General features: G+C 25.9%; 1 protein-coding gene across 1 annotated transcript; it reads right to left on the bottom strand.

Moving 5' to 3' along the window:
• Window positions 1–190: 190 nt before the first annotated feature.
• On the bottom strand, window positions 191–9,725 carry LOC145830237 (uncharacterized). The gene is made up of 7 exons (XM_082938210.1): window positions 9,594–9,725; window positions 9,396–9,501; window positions 8,803–9,009; window positions 6,338–6,555; window positions 3,302–3,467; window positions 2,150–2,371; window positions 191–1,865 (listed from the first exon to the last, which is right to left on the bottom strand). The coding sequence occupies exons 1-7, from the start codon at window positions 9,633–9,635 to the stop codon at window positions 1,465–1,467; spliced, it is 1,362 nt and encodes a 453-aa protein (XP_082794336.1). The 5' UTR covers window positions 9,636–9,725; the 3' UTR covers window positions 191–1,464.
• Between the last annotated feature and the right edge of the window lie 9,691 nt (window positions 9,726–19,416).

The raw sequence follows: 19,416 nt of genomic DNA, 5'->3' as shown, positions 1-19,416 counted from the left end.
CTATTTATTTTTGATATCTAAAGATTTACTAATTAATTAAAGTTAATATTTAGCCATTTTTAATACATATGACAAACGTATACATAACACTTATCAGTTTATAGAAACAAGATCAAACCATAATATCGAAAAAGCAGATGGTATATAGACTCGTTTAATGTGTAAAATACAAACAAGATTGCGTGAAGGTTATGTTTATTTTCGATTTATGACGCTGGAGCAAAAACACATGATAGTAACACAATAGCAAACAGTACAAAAATAATGGCAGCAAAAACACATTACATTCTAAATTTTTGAGTGAAGAGTTAGATGACGGTGCTACTTATAAAACACTTTTATTGAATTATTATTGATATTGTTCATTTATATTTAGGATTTTTTTACTTATCTATTACTTATAACAATTTGTTTATTAATGAAAATTTTGAAAAGTTATAAATGAGTAACCATGTAAACAAAAAACATGCGATGAAATATTAACTTCAACTTATAATTATTTTATAATATAAACGACAGTTGAATTGTTTTGGATTAAAACTATTAAAAAAACATATACATTGTTTCAAATAATTTAAAAACCCGAATAATTATAAATAAGTAATCATGTAGCATGGGGTATCATATAATTAGTAAAATACAAGGTAGATTTGCTTGTAACCAAAACAACTTTTAAATATTTTAGTGCATGTACAAGTTTTATGGAATCATCAGCTGTAAAATATTTTCATAAAAATAATTAAAACAATATAATAAGCATGCAACTAAAATTTTTGAGTATTTCTGAGCATGCAACTAAAATTTGTAAAAATTTTAAATTATTTTATTTTGAAATATTTCTCCAAAAAGCAATTTGTTGCACAATTTAAAAACCCTATTCTCTCTCTTTGATATTCAACTTTTTTTAATGGTTGTAATAAAAGTTGAACAATGACAAATTATCTGCTTTATATTCTTTATCAAAATACAAGTTTAGGTTGAAAAATTGTTGCATAAAAACTTTTCTTTTTAAGTTAAAGACCAAAAAATGATAAAAATAATTTTTTCCTAAATAAATTAAAAATAATACAGAAAACTTTAAACATTAAAACTTTTATCATAAAATCTTTAAGTTTTTTTTTCATAGTACTATATTTTATTAAGCTCAATTGATTTAAACTTAGTATAATAGAGTGTATAGTAAATTAAGTCATTCAATTTCAAGTAAAAAAGATGTTCTTTTATTTTGACTAGGTTTTTAATAATAATTAAAGCAATACACAGATCTAACAAAATCCTACATTTAAAACAAAGGGAACTTGGCAATTACAAGACATAAATACCATCGGTATGCTATCTGAAAACATTGCATGTGTTAAAAAACAAAAAAACCACCAAACTAGAAAAAAAGGCAATTTTTAAACTTCTTAACAGAAATAATAACAGTGGGGATGGTCGCAAGGCAATGCGGAAGTTCAGTGGAAGTTAGAGGCAGGTCATGTTGACGTAGCAGGGCACAGTGAACCCGGAGGAACCGTCCGCTAGCGACTGGATGACCGAATACAGGCTCGAAACCGCCCCGACCAATCCGATCGTGATGATGGTCACCATGGCGACGCGGCTGGTCAGCGACTCGATTGGGGGGTACGCGTCCTCTTTGTCGACGTCCCCCTCCAGCATTACGTCACAATCGTCGTCATCAGTGGAGCGGGGACGCTGACGCACGAGCAGCATGTAGAAAAGTGGCGGGAAAATGAAGCTGGTGGCGGTGGTGGCAACGCCGCCAACTAGCGACAGGATGATTCCGAAGTGGGGGATGGTGAGCGCAGTGAAGAGCATGAGGGCCATGTTGACCGATCTGACCGCCACTCGTTGCCAGCAGAATGCTGTGATTGGTTAGTTTTGTTTGAACACTACTTAGAAGTTTATTACGTGGTAATTGTATTTACTTTAATTAGTTACAGATTTAAGAATCATTTTTCTTACGAAACTTAAAATAATCTTTAACTTTTTTATTTCATTTTTATCATTTAGAATATAATTTAGTTCACTAAAAGTTATAAAATATTTTAAGTATAACTTATGATTTCATTTGAAGTTATAAACTATTTCAAATATAAGACTATAGTTTATTTTTTGTTTTCAATATTAAACATACAAGTAAATTAACTTTTTGGGGTGCCTAAAAGCCCTTCTAGGTCCTGGCTTACAGGGTTAATAATTATAATAAAAGCCATGAGAAGGTGAAGCGTCATGAGAATGAGAGCCGGGTACACAATCCATGACAGGTACTTTTCTTGTGACAACTCGTCCAAGATATTAGCCTTTTGCATGTCATCGCCCAACACAAAGAAACCAGCCAATGACACTGGCAAGTACAAGAACAAAGTGGCTGTAAAATATTTTTTGTTAGCTTTTAAATTATCTATAAAAAAAACCCTTGATTAAGCATTAACAAATAGTAAATTAATATTTCGGCTAAGATTAAACAACTAACAAACTAAAACGTTATCAATAAAGCTATACTATATCAAAACCGTGTTTTATTTTTTTTAAATTAAGATCTTCTATCTTTATCTTTATTGTTTAAACAGTAAATCTAACTAACGATCGACTCTGCAAGTTACTTTTTTTTTTAGTGGTTACTAAATTTGTTTAATAATTTTGTTATAAGCAAGCGTTATACTATGTTTAAAATACTTTTTACAAAAAAAAAAAGATTTAATGTATAATAAAAGTCGAGAGCTTACTTTTAAAAAATAAGCTAACAAATCAAATAAAGACTGGTAAGTTAAAAAGTATACTATGTTGTCACTTTTGTGTAAGTCATAATTGAAATATTTAATAATTTAAGGTATACTTAAAACTGGAACATTAAAAAAGCTGGAAATTAGGTTTATTGGGAAAAAAAAGTATGACTTTGAGCACAGGCTTTTCCAAACTATATAAATAATACCTTTTACATAGTAACACTTAGATGTGCTTAAGTATTGAGAAAAAATATTTCTTAACAACTTGTTATCACTAAATCATGATATTGTGGTAATTTAAGCTTGATTGTTAATCACATAATAATTATTTGATATTTATAGGTATATTTTCAGGCAATTGTTGTTTAAATACTATTTTAAATCAAACTTTTAGATAAACAAGTTTAAATGGAGACACAACATTCTTTTTCAGTATTTTTGTATTACTGTCATGTTTAACTTTGAAATAAATAAATTAGATGTGCATTTAAATATATTTAGCTTCTTTTTTTTTAGTAATTGTTTCAAAAACTAAAATACAAACTTAGCTATTTTTGTTAGACATAAACTACCTCCAAGGCCAAGGTAAACGGACCAGCTGAATTTTTTCGGTTCTTTCATGTCAACCTGCAAAGTAGGAAAGCAAGTTGAGCCGCCATAAGCGTACAGAATAGTTCCGAAGGCTGTGAAAAACTCAGTAAAATTGGGACTTTTGTGCTCTTTCGTTTGGACACCAATCTAAAATTTGTTTAAATATTTATCATTATTTCAATTTAAAATAAAAATCATAATGTATTCTTTTTTTTTTTTAATTATAGTTAAACTTGCGTTGTTTATTTTGTGGCTCGTGTTTAAGTTTATTAGCAGATGTTTAATACTTAAAATAATATTGATAGTATGATCGATGACTGTAACAACTATAAATTATAAGAAAAAAAGACAACTGGTTATGTGAATAAAAAACCTTAAATATTACATTACTAATTGAAATAAGTTAGAAATACTTTACATAGAGGCTATAAAATTGATTAACCTACAGCAATTAATCAACAATAAGAAAATTAGTTGCACAAATTAACTTCAAAAACTTAACACGAAAAAAAAGCTTTAAAAATATCATAATTGTCGGTAGTTTTTGGCTCGTTACTAATTTTTTGATTGAATTAAATACATATGTTTTTATAAGTCTTGCATATTTTTATAAGTTCCTATGTATTGATAAGTTTCTAAAAACAAACATAGAAACTTTAGAAACAACTTATTTATGTTACAAAGTTTGATTAAGTAAAATAATTAAAATAACTCTACTGACACTTCAATCAAAATTTTAATGGGTTTAGCATAACATAAAGTAAAACTTCACAATCATTTTCGTCTTACATAAGGGTGTGTATTTAAAATTGTTAACCCCGTGACATTAGAAACGCCTAATAAAAACACATTAGAGTCGTTCGAGTAGCTGGTAAAACAACAACAAACTAGGCGTTGGTTACGTAAAGGTTAATGATAAATTTTTGCTTAACAACAAGCTAACAGTTTTTCCCTATGAAATAAGTGTATATTTTTATTAAGCTATACAATTTGTCAAAAGTTAAGGTTGAAAAATTCTATTGTTTAACCTAGAGATGATGTGAAATATGAAATATTTGGACTGCTGAAATTTCAGCAAACCAAGCAAACATGAGATTTGTATTATGAGATAAAAAATATTTACAAAAACTGAAAGTTTCTAATAAAACATTACAAAATAGTAAAAGGTTTAGTAGAAGCTACATGTTTACTTAAGTTTTTTTAAATATGACTTTGAGCACAAAATACCTTGTTTTCGAAATTTTGTATTATATATAATTTATTAATATCTTTACAAAATCATAAATACTGGTTTCATGTCTAAAAAAAATTAGCAGTTTTAATATTACAATTAAAATAATTAAAAGTATGTACCAAATATAAAAACATACATAATTTATCATATTAACTATTTATCAAAAGATATAACTATTTTTGAGTACAAATTCCCTAAAAAGGTTTAGCTTGAAAATAAGTTAAAAATTTTATAACTCAGATCTTTCTTAACCTTGTACTTATATTTATAGTTTACTTAAACAGTTAAGACAAAGTATAATAGTTATGATTAAAATACTTTAAATTTATTTATAAAACAGAAAATAGGTAAATTGTTACGTTTAATAAATAAAGTTTATACACTTTTAATAGCTTATTTATCAGCACTTTATTTATTTAATATATCCGCAGTTCAGCAACGTAAACAACAAAACTTAGAACCAAATCGAAAAATAGGTGAGGTTTTATCAACCTCACCAAGGTAGGTTTTCATTACAACAAAATAATTTGTTTGGAAGAAAAATAAGTTGATGCTGTTAGTAGATGAATTGTACTAGCACACGGTTTTAAATGTATGGTTTGTATAATGATAACTATTTCCAAGTTGTTGAACTTTTTGTTGTCAAAACAGTAAACAATGGTCGCACCAGCTAATAGATTCAGCTGCAGCTATGCATTTTCGAAAATTATCAATAAATAGAATCCGAAGAAAAACCCAAATTATGAACAAAATATAATGAGTTAGATTTAGCTTTTCTGAAATTTAAGTTTAATCCTACATAAAAATTATATTTCAATCGTATGTTACTACTTTTTACTGACATTTGAAAGCTGTATAGTGAACTTTACTAAAGTCACTTACTTCTTAACTAGGTATCACAAAGTTTTTCAAACATTAACAAGCTAAAAAAAATTTAACTCATGGAAAACAAAATACTTTGCAAATACTCCCATAATAATGAACATTAACACAACTTTATTTATAATAAATAAACAAAACTTGAAAACGTTTAATATAAATGATTACCAAAACAAAATTCAAATAAAACTAATTAAAAAGTAACATTAGATGTGAGTAATGTTCAAATATACTCATAATTTAAGCGAAACAAACTATTTAAACTAATGTAAGTTATCTAATTCACTTAAGTGTGATTATCTTAAAAAGATATTTTATATAATATCAAACTAAAAATCATTAATTTTTTGTTTAGTTTTTAAAAATATAAAACAAGCTTTAAAAATAGTTTTGTAAATTCATTTATATTAACGAGCAAAGAATCTGAATTTAAATTTGTTTAATTAGATAAATATTTAGCATATAGAACAATAAAATCATTACAGTATGCTAAATAACATTCAAACTGAACTGTTTAGGCTAATAATTACCAACTCAAACAGTAAAAACTTTAAAACATAACTATGTAAAACAAAAAAAAATTGTAAAGTATTTAGATTCCAAACCAAGAGTGAAGATAATTAAATTTAATGATTTAATTTAATGAAGATAATTGCAAATAGTTTAAAAAAATGAAATTAAATATCTATCTAATAGACATAAATTTTAAAAATTTAAGAAACTAAATAGTTAAAAAGTATTAGATAATCTAATCAAAATGGTTTCACTGCAAAAAAAAAGTTTTTCGAAATGTATATTTTAATTAAAATAAATATCTTATTGTTTTTTTTTTCAAATGCATAAGTGTATATTACCTTATAAATAACATAACTATTATACAACTATTTCTTAAAAATCAACTAACAATTCCTAGATCCACAACAATAAAGATAGCAGCTATGGTAGTAGTAGCAGCAGCTAAAAAAGCAGTTAACCAAAAGTCTTTGGGAGTACCAAGCCATGTAAATGGAGTAAGAACTGCTGCAACAACCATAATCCAATAACAAGCAGGCAAATTTGAAGATGACAGATTTCTGATTATGTTAGAGATATTGCCAGATATCAACAAAAGATATACAACACCTGTTAATTTGCATTGTCAATAACTATAAAAATACCATTGAAACTATGTTTAAAATAAATAACTATTTTTTAGTATGCATAAAACTTTCAAAATAAACGAGCTTACATATTACTATTGTCATGGATTGGTTACATATAATGACCTAAAATTAGACACTACTTTGCAGTAACTATTAAAGACACAAGACAGGGTTACAATTCTTTTGGGGAAAAAAAACTAGAATGAGTTACTAACTATAAAATAGCCTTAGTCAACCAAAATTTATAAAAAAAAATCAACAAATAATTTTGTGCACATAATTTGTTTAAATGTGTACAGAAGAACATGTGATCTAAAAAAAAATATGTTTGAATATAAACTTAATTATTATTGCTAGATTTTTTAGCTAAATTTATAACTAAAAAGATTAAAATCATATTATACACTTTGCCAAAATATTTTACTTAATAGTTTGGTTTTGGTACTGGTTTTAACTGAAAAATTTATACATAAGTCACTCATTAAAAAAAAGGTTTTTTATTAATTTCATTTACCGCGTCATCAGAATAAGCTTGCTAAAAACTGATTAGAATATAGTGTAAATTTAGTTATAAAGAATGATTTTAAAATGTCTAGCTAAAAATAGTTATGTCATTAAGAGTTAAGTGTAAAAGTCTGTTTAAAAGATTTGAAATAGAATTAAGTTATACATTGCTGATTTGAAGTTATTAATAAGACAAAATTCTTAAAACAAAAACATTTAAGATAGTAGAAATTTTATTTGAAACTAAATTAAAAAGTACATTACAAAATACGACAAAAAAAATAATACTAAAAATATTTATAAAGTTTTAAATTGTAAAAATCTCGTTGTTAATAAATTTTTGGCTTGGGAGTTTTAATAAACAATGATTCTAGAACTGAGAGATGGTAAGAGTTTCTCACTCTGGATAGAATTTCGAATCTACTATCCAGGTAGTTCTCAGCACAACTAGGGTTATTGAGGAGGTGTTCATGGATGGATCATTGTTCACCTTTTGGCTTAACGTCGTCATCAAAAATAAACCTTTTTTTTTTTTGTGACATGCTGCTCTTGCCTGACATGGAAACATTGAGATGATCGACCAACATTTCCGCAATGACATTTAAATATGTATACTACATTATTAAAATCATGGGTAGGTGTGGCATCTTTCACAAATCCGTTAAGCGGGCGGTTGGTGTTGTACACAACACGTAGCAAAACGCTAGTAAAGGTGGATTTTATTGCTGATGAAGCTTTCTTAGCCAACCTTATTAAGTTTTTACCCATATAAGGATTTTTTATATGAGTGACTTGTGTTTAAAATTTTTAGTTAATATTTTATTAGTAATTCACTGTGAACAGTTTTTAAAGATATTTTGAACCACTGCTTTTGTCTTTTACATACTTATACTTTATTTTAAAACATTATAAAGCAAGACAGTAAATATAAGCTTTCATAATTTATATTTTCAAGGTCTACAAAAACATATTTTGTTATATTTTAGTATAGTTATCACCATAACTGAGAACTTTGTTTTATCAAATTTAAACTGAAACTGTAAGTAAACAAAAATTGAATAGCTGAACATATAAATTACTTTTATAATATTATATAAAAGACCAAAATACTTAAAACTGAAACAATTCAAACTTGTTTAAAATGGAACCAAAATTAGACTATGCTATTCGAAAACCTCAGAAAAATTAAAAACCAGCCTGAGAAAACTTACAAAATTTAAACCACTTAAACTAGCCAGAAGGTGTGAAATCCCTGATAAAACTACTCAAAAAAACATGAGTAAAAACCACCAAGCTTCTAAAACAAATACTTTTCTGTATTCATCTTACTTTTATAGACTTTTATTTTAATACATAAATTTTCAGACCTACATCATTAAGTTACCTACCCTCAGACAGTTTTTTAAATACATTTTTTACTGTCTCCAGGTACTTATTAGTTTTTACTTAAGTATTATAGGCTCTGTATACCTGAATTTTTTAATCATGCAGCTACTTACTTAAAGTATTTCAGATAAAATATAAATTTTTGTTTAGTCACATACAATTACTCACTTAAATTATCTTATTTTAGCTATCAAATTATTAACTAGTGGTAAAAAGTTTTAACGTAAATATATTACACTTTTTGACAAAAAAAAACTTTTAGTTATAGCACTTTAATTTTTTTTTAAATGTTATACACTAAAATGGTATACTAGTTGTCAAAAAACACAAAAATAACCTGCACCAAACAGAGAAGAAATTACACTAATACGACACAGAATCCTGCCTAGCTTGCCAGCAGCTTCATATGCAATTACAGGATAAGGATCAGATACAGTACCCGTAATGTAGATTGGATTTCTTGCTCTAACAATTGACCAACAATTTCCTAACACCATGCCAGTGTATGTTGAGATAAGACCACATATGATCAACATAGGAATAGCTAAGATTAACAAAACATTTTAAATTGCTTTAATTATTACATTTTATGAAATGTAAAAAAAAAACCTGTTTAATGATATTCAGTTTATAATAAGTTAAGACTATTACATTATAACACATTTAGACTGTTTCTCTATACTAAATTAGTATTAAAGATAAATTACAAATATATCATAGAAATATTGAAACATAAACAATTACCAAGTAATAACAAACTGCTGATTATTTTTCAATAGAACTGTGATAAATTTTAAAATAGAGAAACAATTTTAGTTTTTAAATAGATTGAGATCAATACAAATTTTTGCATAAAAAAATTGGCTACATTTTTCAAAAAAGTTTTTATAACAATAACTAGAACATTTTTGAAACAACTAAATACAATACCGGCATAGCCGCCCTGAACAATAGACATTGGAAGAGCAAGTATTCCACTTCCAGCCATCATTCCAACTATAAAAACTGCAGTCAGTCCAACTCCAATTCCATGTTCCTTTAAAAAATCATTAATATTTAAATAGTTCCAACTATTTGTATTAGTTTTAAAACTTAAATATCATTATTTAAGTTAAAAAAATAAAACACCTTTATTGATTCATCGAGTTTTTGAACACTTGTATCACTCATTTCTGCTTATCTAAATAGTCTAAAAAATTACTTCAACATGAACAATGTTGTAAGAATTACTAATACGGTCTGTTTGTAAAGAAAATTGTAAAAAAAAAATTATTTTTATTTTTGAATTTTTCATCACACTTCCTTCTAAAAAAAAGCTACTTTTATTGAATATTATACTTTAAAAACATAAGAAAACAGAATTTACCAAGTGTACCAAACCATTACATCACTTATATTTCAATTTCTTATATAATCACATTTTCTTGTTGCCCTTTGTACAGGAGTAACTATAAAAATGCAACAGACAACTCAATAACAGTTAAGCAGGAAAAATGGTTTATTTTATCAGCCAAAAATTTTTTTAACTAAAGCATATAGTGTTTGCTAATACAATTTGAAATTTTGAATCAATATACTTAAGAGGAAGATAAAAAGCTAGAAAATTTTATTGATAACAAATTAAAATCTAAACCTTCAATTAAATCTATATACACAAACAAATCACTAAAACTACTAGCTTTTAACTAAAGTAGATTAAAGCTAAACTAGCTAGGTACTATTAGCATTATATTAAGTTTTTAAAAAATTTAGTTTACAATATAACTTTCACAATAACTACTAAAAATGTTGTATACTTGTGGAATTCTCACATGACTGTTAATACTCTTACAAGTTTAAGGAGACTAAACATAATTAGTTATTTTAGTAACTAAAATATATAAAAAGACTAATAACTTTGAATATTTATATTTTCTGACATCATAAAATGTATAAGTTATTCATTAACATTTAAAAAATATCAAAATTACATAACCAACAAAAACTTTAGCAACTATTATTTTAAATTTTTCATAACTTTAAATAATGAAAGCAAACAAAACTGTGAAGTTTAAGCTTGTATTTTTGTATGGTACAATTGAAGTATAGTACAAATGTTTACTGAAGCAAATAATAGTAAATATAGTACTGTTGATAGTTACATATATAAATTAAAGTCATTTTGGACAATCATCTTGTAGGGCTTGAAAATTTTTGGCTGAAAAGCACCTACTTTGAAAAAAAAAACTTCAAATTTTTAAGATAAAGTATCAATTGTAAAGTAATGATAGTAGACAGAATTTTAATAAATTTTATTTTCTCAGTTGTTGATATAAAAAAAACTTCAGTACATATACGTTTGTATCCAAGTTTTTTTCACGACATTTATGTTTCAAATTTTCAATACTTAATTTAAATTATTTAGCTCTACAAAATCATCTTATTCTATTCTTTAAGTTTAAAAACTTGGAAAAATGTTAATGCAGTTATATAAGTATTAAAAACTCAATGCTGTAATACCTTAGTGTCCCCTAGCCTCAAATTCTATTTTAGTTTATTTTTTTAAACAAGCAAACTCACTGCACTCTGCAGCATATAATTTTATGATAATTTTTCTACATACTTCAAAAAAGTTTTAATTTAAGCTGATTCATAAAGTATTTATGACTTCACAACTAAAATTTGTTTATTTAATCAATAGAAAAGACTAAAAACGATTTTTGATCTAATATCATGATTTTCGTATGGATCGACTTAAAAGAAAAAAAATTGGATTTAAAAAGGTTTATATTAGTTCACGTAAACGAACTTTTATAAAATTCTAACAGTATTTTACATAAAAGGTTGTTTTTCAGACTGGACTCTAAATGTCTCACAAAATAAAAAATAAGTTTCTTTATACAATTACTTTAAAATAACTTCAGTGTTTTCTAATTTTTTTTTTGTTAGATTTGTTGAATATTAATATTTTATATGTTTATTAGTAGCAATATTTTGGCTATCATCACCAAAGCCAAAAAGTGTACCGACTAGAATAGAGTTTAACTTACGACTATTAACAACAATTCATGTGAGATTTAACAACTATGATCATCAAAACTACAGTTTGCGTAGCGATGCTCTGCATCGTCCTCAATAAGAGTCATCAGGCATACATAGTCATGACTCGTACTCACTTACGTCACGACTAATCAAGTCAAACCAAAGGTGCTCAAGACTTGAGCCTAAAGTACATTTGCACTTTGGCGTTCGTTTTAGGGTAAAACAATTCGAAAAACTCTGCGCAACTAAACCGTTTGCGCTTCAACGTCGGAGAAATTGTCAGTTTTTGAGACTATATTTTATAAATTTCTAAATATCACCTTAAATATAGATTTTTTTTGCATATTTTGTTTTACCATCATAAAATTAATTAGATCTACAACCACTTTTTTTTTTAAATATATATATATTAATCTTGATATATGGCCTCTTAATTAAAAATTTGGAATTTAAATTGTCATATAACCAGCAGCGTGTTTTGAATGGTTTCCTGTGCGCCCCTGAAAAAAAAAATTAAAAAACGTAATAAAAAAACGATGGAATATATATTTTGTTTTAATATTTTACTAATAATTCATATCAATATGTTAATTTTTTGATATTAAGTAGATTTTAGTTTATACTTTTAAAAGAACTACATTAAAATGACGTAATTTTGTTTGTAGAAAAAACTGTATAAATTATAAAAAATTTGTACAATTTTATAAAAGTTTTACATTTAAGTAGTAAAAATTTCATTTAAAATCAATGTGTTTTGAAAAACTATTTTTTAAGGAATTTAGGAATTTACAACTTATATGGTTTCAGTTTTAGCTTTGGAAACTTTTGACGAAATCAAACACAGTTTTTATTTTTACAGCAAAAGAAAAACCGTAGCTTTACAATTTATTAATTTTGTCATCAAATTTAAACATTTTTAACTACTGCTATTATTTTGTTTAAAAAAAATTAATTGGTTTTTGATCAAAAGTTTATTTTTAGCTAGATATTTTAACTGAAACTCTTTGACTAAATAATTTATTCACATATCATTGAACATTTGAATGTTTTTCTAGGATTTAATACAAACTAATTACAAATTTTGTTTAGTACTTTGTTTTTGGTTTCTTATGTATAAAATATTTCGTTATTGATGTTAACTTCACAATGTAAGGCAAAATTTTCACATTGTCAACAAAAACAGGACTTATGTTTATATTTATATCATTTTATAAAAATTAAAGAACTGGCTATTAAGATTTTGAATTCTGTTTTACTGGTATATTCAAATTGTACAAAGTTTAAAAATTTCATGTACCTGAGAAATTTTGACAGTGATACAATTTTCTATAGTGTATTATTAAATACTGCTACAAAACACCGTAAAAATACGAAATAAATAAACTGTGCAAGTGCAACCCCACTGAAAAAGTCACGCCAGCAAACGGCTCTTACTTCCCAATCAATAACAAATTTTTTTAATATGCTTTAGCTCAATACCTTTTTAAGTTTAATAAAAAAAATCTGGTTTATTGATTATTAAATAATTTATTTGTTGTTTTAATCTTGATGCCATTTTTATGCACTTTATATATTTTTTAAAGAGATATAATTTGTAATTATTTTTTATATCTATCAAAACATATAATTTAAGAAAATTTTAAAATTTTTGAATGCTAAACAAGAGAAGCTCTTATAATGTTTTAATAAGACACAAACTGAGTTAACAAAAGATCTGAACAATAAAAAGCATGTAGACATTAGAACAAAATTTTACTAACACACTAAAAAATTAAAAAATTAAAATTCTATAATACTAATAACTTAATTTAACTGTAGAGTATACGTATATGATTTTAAGTTCATCTAAACTTTAAATTTTCTCATTCTTTTGTTGATGCTTTTTTGCAATTTTAATTTTTATCTCTTAATCATATACTAATCTACTTTTCAATGTGAAACTTAAACTTTTATAAATAAAAACTTAAACTTATATTATCTGCTTGTTTATAAATTATTAATTCAGCTATATATCTAAAAATTATATATATGTATAGTACGATTTTGTTTTTTTGTCAATTATTACAAGGATCAATCATGACTTAAACTAACTTGTAATTTATAATTTATTTTAGTTATTATAAAGGTGTACGTTATTTAATTACAGTTTTCTATTTTTTAATTGGAAACACTTTGTTGTTGGGCAAGCTATAATTTATATATATATATATATATATATATTGTTGACAAGTTAAAGTACAAGAAGTTTGAAATTGTTGCTATAACAACTGTCATCACTCACAGAAATCACTATTGTGAGCTTGGGTCATGGTTAGAGACAGTAGTCTGAGTTCTGAGGAAAGAATTGGAGTGGAGTTGATTGTCGTCCAGTAGATCCACCTTTTCCTGTGTGCTAGTGACTAATTTTATTGACTTTTTTTATAACCAAGTTACTTCAATTTTCTTTAGACAAATTTAAGTTTTTTCTTGATTTTTATTAATATTGTTCAAAATTTATAACAGTTTATAAAATTTTGTTGATTTTTACAAACCTGAGTTTTTTATTGTAATTTTTGTCTAATTTTAACTACTTTATTCATTTTTAGTTTTTTATATTTTGTTACAAATTGGTTTACTTTTAAGTTTTTAGTATATAAATTTATCCCAACTGCTTTGTATTTTATACTATTAAATAGGTTTTGTTAAAGTAAATTTAAACTATGTCACGGGTCAGTCCAAATCCAGAGTGTCTTCCAGACACTATGATTCAAACTCGGGCTAAGAGTGCTCGCATTCAGAGCCTAAGACCTATTAGCCATGAGTCAACCTTTAACCCCCCTACCCTTCTAAACAAACCCTTGGAAGTTGGCGTGCCTTCAAAGGTTTGATCATAACACTTCGATCATGAAAACAAGAGCTTTCAGAAGACGGAGACCGGTTTTCGTTTTTATTGAAACTCGTCAGTCATTCACAACCTAAATTCTTGCAGTCATCGAAATACATACAGCTTATCACGTTTTACAATAAAGCTACCGTTTGATGGCTTCACATCAGCTTTGTCTAACTGCTGTGAAACATTTATTACAGTGTCCTCTTGGTGAGACAGATTTTACGCTCGTCTAGTCTACCGAAAGCATGTGGTCTGATGTTCAAAGTGGTATGATCTCAAATCTTTATTTTAACTTAAGCTTGTCTCACGGATTATTCAAGTCCAGGCTTAGACTCAGTTAGGCTTTTGCCGATGTTTTTTAATTATGTTTTAGGTATACACAATTTTATTTAATTATCAAATTCTAAACATTAAGATAAGTCCAAGCTTTTGTAATAATCATGGTTATAATATTTTTGCTTAGTTTTTCTATAATTTAAATAGTTCCGTTCATTGTATTTTGTAAAGTAAATATTTTTTTACACAGTATAAGGGATAAAACACTGTGTTAAGTACTTCTTATCTTATTAGTTGAGCTTACTATGAACACAAAACTAAATTTATAATGTGCTTTAATTTTAAAAAAATAAAGCATTCATAAATAAAGCTTGGGCTTGACAACACGTTAAATGGTATCTGGGGTGTGTGACCCGATAGCCGAAAGGTTCTTCGTGCACCAGGTCCTAAGATCAAATATTTTTAGCGCCTTTTTTATCGTTAAATAAACTATAATAAAAAGTCTATTTGAAAAACTTCGCCTATTTATACGAAATGCTGCTACATTTGGTTAACTAACAAAAAAATACATAGCTCTTTTATAGAGTATTGAAAAAGTGTATCAGGACTGCTTATTAGAAATAAAATAACTTATAATCGTTTTGTGCACTACAAAAAAATTATTATTGGTTTGACATAAAAAGAAAGAAGAAAAGTTGCTCAATCAATATGTACTTATTGGCACAATTAAAGTAACCATGTGCCTATGAGGAGCAAACAAAAAGTTTACCTTTTCGGTAGAGCCTTATTGTATTTTTTAACAAAAAGAAGAGCTAATATATACTAATTTATACTTAATTGTTTAATTTTGTGTTTTATGAGAACGTTTTAAAAATGTAGACTGTTTTTCATATATAAGAATATTTCACTTTTCAAATTATTAGATAACAACTTTCAATTACTGCTTATCAAAAAATGACCTTATCCTGGATCCAGTAGATCACTAATTTGGAGTATAAGGATCAAGTAAATTTCAAATATTTTATTTTGATCTCTTGTTGATCGTTCAAATTTTTGATAAGAAAACGTTACTTAAAAATGACAGTTTTATCAAAGGTTATTTTTTATAAATGATCTATTAAAGTTTTTTGTTTTCATGATTTTAAATGATAAGCTTTAAAAATAAATTAAATTTTTATTCTAAAAAATAATTTTAATCTTTATTAAACTATAGGTATCTTTTCTAAACTTAATTTCTCTAACTACTAAGAACTTAAGTTTAAAACATGCTTTTGATACTATTGCCACCGTATTAAAATTCTTGTTTAGAAAAATATTTTTAATCATCTGTTTATTTTTTATAGAATCTAATTCTACTAAAATCACATTATTTTTTTTTATTCCAAAAACTTAATGATAAAATATTAATGATAAATTCTAAAAAAAAGATATTTTAAAGTCCATAAAATAATAATTAGTTTTCTTCTTACATTTTAGTTAGTTTCAAATTTCATACTGACAACACAAAAACTAATAAACTATTATTTAACTAAAAACTTAGTTTTCAAATAAAAAATTTTCGAAACTTACTGCATCGAATTTTTTCACCAAGAAGATTAAGTACTTGAAATTTTTAATAATAATTGAAAGCAGTAAATAGTTAATGTGTAAAAATACAAAACATTGATTTAAAAACATAAGTATTAAAAAATATTTCAACTTTAAGGCGGAACCTTGAGTATACATTGATTTTAATATATATTAATTTTTTTAAAAATTTCAAGATATTTTAAAAACATTAAAAGTGCAAGCAGTTGTTTAAGTTGCATATAAAATCTAACAGATATATGAACTAATTTCCAATAAAAACTTAATAATTTTTCAATTTTGATAAAATCAATCGTTATTTAGTACCTAAATATGAAAGTCAGTTACTAATTTATACATCAAACTTCAGAAGTTTAACATAAAAATTTATTGTATTAAACTTAAAAAACAATGAATAAAGTTAACAGAGCTTTGTCGTAAGCTAACTTTAAAATATATGATGCTTTATCTACAAGTTCAAGTAGTTAAACATGAAGAAATTGAAAAACACCTTGCAGTAAAAAGTGTAGTTTGATGAGCTGGAACTAGATACTTGACGATTTGTGATGTTTTTACATACACTTCAAATGAGTTTTTTATTTCATTATCCTTTCTTCTCTCGAAGCAATAAAAGTTTTATCAAAATTCTGATAAGCTTCAAATTGTTATTTTTTATCGAACGACAAAAAACGCTTAAAATATTTGGTCCTAGGATCTGGTTTACGAAAAAACCTCACGAGTTGTACACCAATTGGTTGAATACAGTTAAACGTCAGTTCAGAACAAAACATTTGCAATCAGCTTCAGCTTCTTGTGATTTGTTACACAAAGATAAGTGTTAACTATCAGCAAAATCCAGAACTTCATCGCAACTTTAAAATAATTAAATTTTAGTTTTGGTTGTAGCTCTCTACGTAGATTTTCATTCGGATTTGAACACATAATGGAAATTAAAGGTGTTGAAAAAAATAATTTCAATCCATAATAAATAAGATTTTTTTTTATAGCCTAAAGAGTTTTTTTACTTTACTAATTTTTTCATGTTGTTAATTGTATTACGGTCTATTAAACTTTACTTAAAAGAAAGCTTCGCAAGAGAAATCAGCCTTTTTTTATCGAACAATAATATTTGTTGTTATGTTTTTTTTTGTTAAATTCAAACGATAGAGTTATACATTAAATCAAAGTCAATCCTTGTGCTTTATTTCAAAGTTTATTTATTTTTCGGTCTTATTTTAATTGCACAATAAGGTGCAATTCTTTTAGTAAGTATTTGTTTTTTTTAATCTTTTAATTAAATTCATAGTAAATATAGTAGTAAAAACAGTAATAAATACACCAACTTGAATTATAATTATGCAATTTACTAAAAATTTGCTAAAAAATGTAAACGAATTTAAATTTATGTCTAGATAACTGTAAAGAAAAACATAAAATTAAACAACAAAATAAAAACTTTTAACATTTATGTTGTAATAATAAAGTTAAGATAAACTCAATTAAATTTGTTATTTTATTTTACCATAATATATAACAAAGTCATAACATTAAAAGTAATGCATTTTTTAAAATAAAATAAATTTTTTTTTTGATTAAAGAAGACACCTTCAATATTGTACACAATAAATATTTTACTACGTTTCTCTATTTATTAAAGTTGTATATACTATAAAGTAAAAAATATTTAAATATTAACCTTTTATTGGTAAAATAAAAAATCAGGTTTGTCAGAAACAAAAATTGATTAAATCTAGCTGTTTAAAAAGTGCTTTAAAACCGTCTCAAAGCATTGATTTGAAACAGCTTTTATAATCAAAGGTATATAAAATAAAGAAATGTATACAATATTTTACAATGATCTTTTTGTCAATTACTTTATTTTAGGCACTAATTAAAGAAAACAGTTTATTCTTGCAAGTAAGCCTCAGTCAGAACAGAACATAATACAAAAAAGGTTCTGTTTACCTAATAAACATTTTTTGCATAAGTTCAAAATATCATGCATTGCTAATTGTCAGATATACGTTATTCGATAAAACAAAAAAATGTATAACTAAGTCCTAACCTAAGAGCTTCAATGCTAAGCCAATGTCATAAACTAAGAGACATAAAACAAATAGTTTGGTACTTTTGAAAAGTAAGAACTGGTAGTTGAATTTTAAATTTTATTTCGGCTAGGGGGATTTTATAAAGATGAAATAGCATATGTAGTACAGCTATATCAAAACAATCAAATCTGGTGTGGTGGCATAGTATCTTGAGCCCAGCTTAAGAAGCAATACATTGTAAAATTAAAACAGCCTCAATTCGGTGAATTGATAAAGTACTTACTTTTTTATTCGTTTAACTCTATGAAAGCTCATTCAATTGATGAAGAAAGAAGTAAATGTCTTAGGAAGCTGAGATCAAAGCCCTGATTGAAAGTTTCAAAACAGGACAAACTTATGAAAGAAAAGTTAATTGCTTTTGTAGAAAAGACAATGAATTCAATATACTTCAAGCTGATACTTTTAGATTAAAAAGTTTAAAAAAAAACAGAAAAAAAAAGACCATTGAGAAGAGTATTGTTGAAATTCAGAAAGATGACAAAAATTTGATGTGTAGTAATAAAGTTATTTTCTTGGAAAGTAAATTTCTGAGTTACAAAGAAGTTTGTAGAATTTAAAACAGAGTTTTCTTAACAAAAGTTTTAATAAATTTAATATGAAATAGGTACTAAACAATTTATAAAATCAACTGTGCTAGGAAAAGCTAAAGTCCAAACTTTATACTATTATATAGTAAACAATGAACTTTACCGCAAGATCAACAACAACAGCATCCAAGACAATCCTACGACCAGTTTTGTCCTTATTAGGACTCATCAGGCTGGAATAGTTGTGAGAAACCGCTATTGTGATCTTAAACAAGCGGGCTTAAGTACAAAGTACTGAAGCAACCGTTTGTGGGCAAAGTTGAAAAAATGACACAGCTAAATCATTCACAGACCAACGTCTCAGACATTGTCAGCTTATTTTACCGCAAGATCAACAACAACAGCAGCATATTGTCTCGGATGCTGTTGTTGTTGCGTTAAAGTTTATTGTTTATTATTGATGGCATATAACATCTCAACTTTGTTGATGATGGCCAAAATAAATACTGGCTAAAACTGATCAAACGAGAGCAGACTATAATCTCACAATAAGCTGACAATGTCTGAGACGTTGGGCTGTGAAT

The sequence above is a fragment of the Thalia democratica genome, chromosome 1 (genome assembly GCF_965202585.1).
Source record: "Thalia democratica chromosome 1, ktThaDemo2.hap1.1, whole genome shotgun sequence".
NCBI lineage: Eukaryota > Metazoa > Chordata > Thaliacea > Salpida > Salpidae > Thalia > Thalia democratica.
Note: the sequence above shows the minus strand (reverse complement) of the source record. Positions and strands in the feature narration are given on the sequence as shown.

Coding starts and splice junctions, on each gene's coding strand:
- LOC145830237 (XM_082938210.1), bottom strand. CDS start 9,635: ATGAGTGATACAAGTGTTCAAAAACTCGATGAATCAATAAAG. Junction 3,468..6,337: donor TTGTTGTGGATCTAGGAATT/GTTAGTTGATTT, acceptor AACAAATTTTAG/ATTGGTGTCCAAACGAAAGA. Junction 1,866..2,149: donor GCTTTTAGGCACCCCAAAAA/GTTAATTTACTT, acceptor AACCAATCACAG/CATTCTGCTGGCAACGAGTG.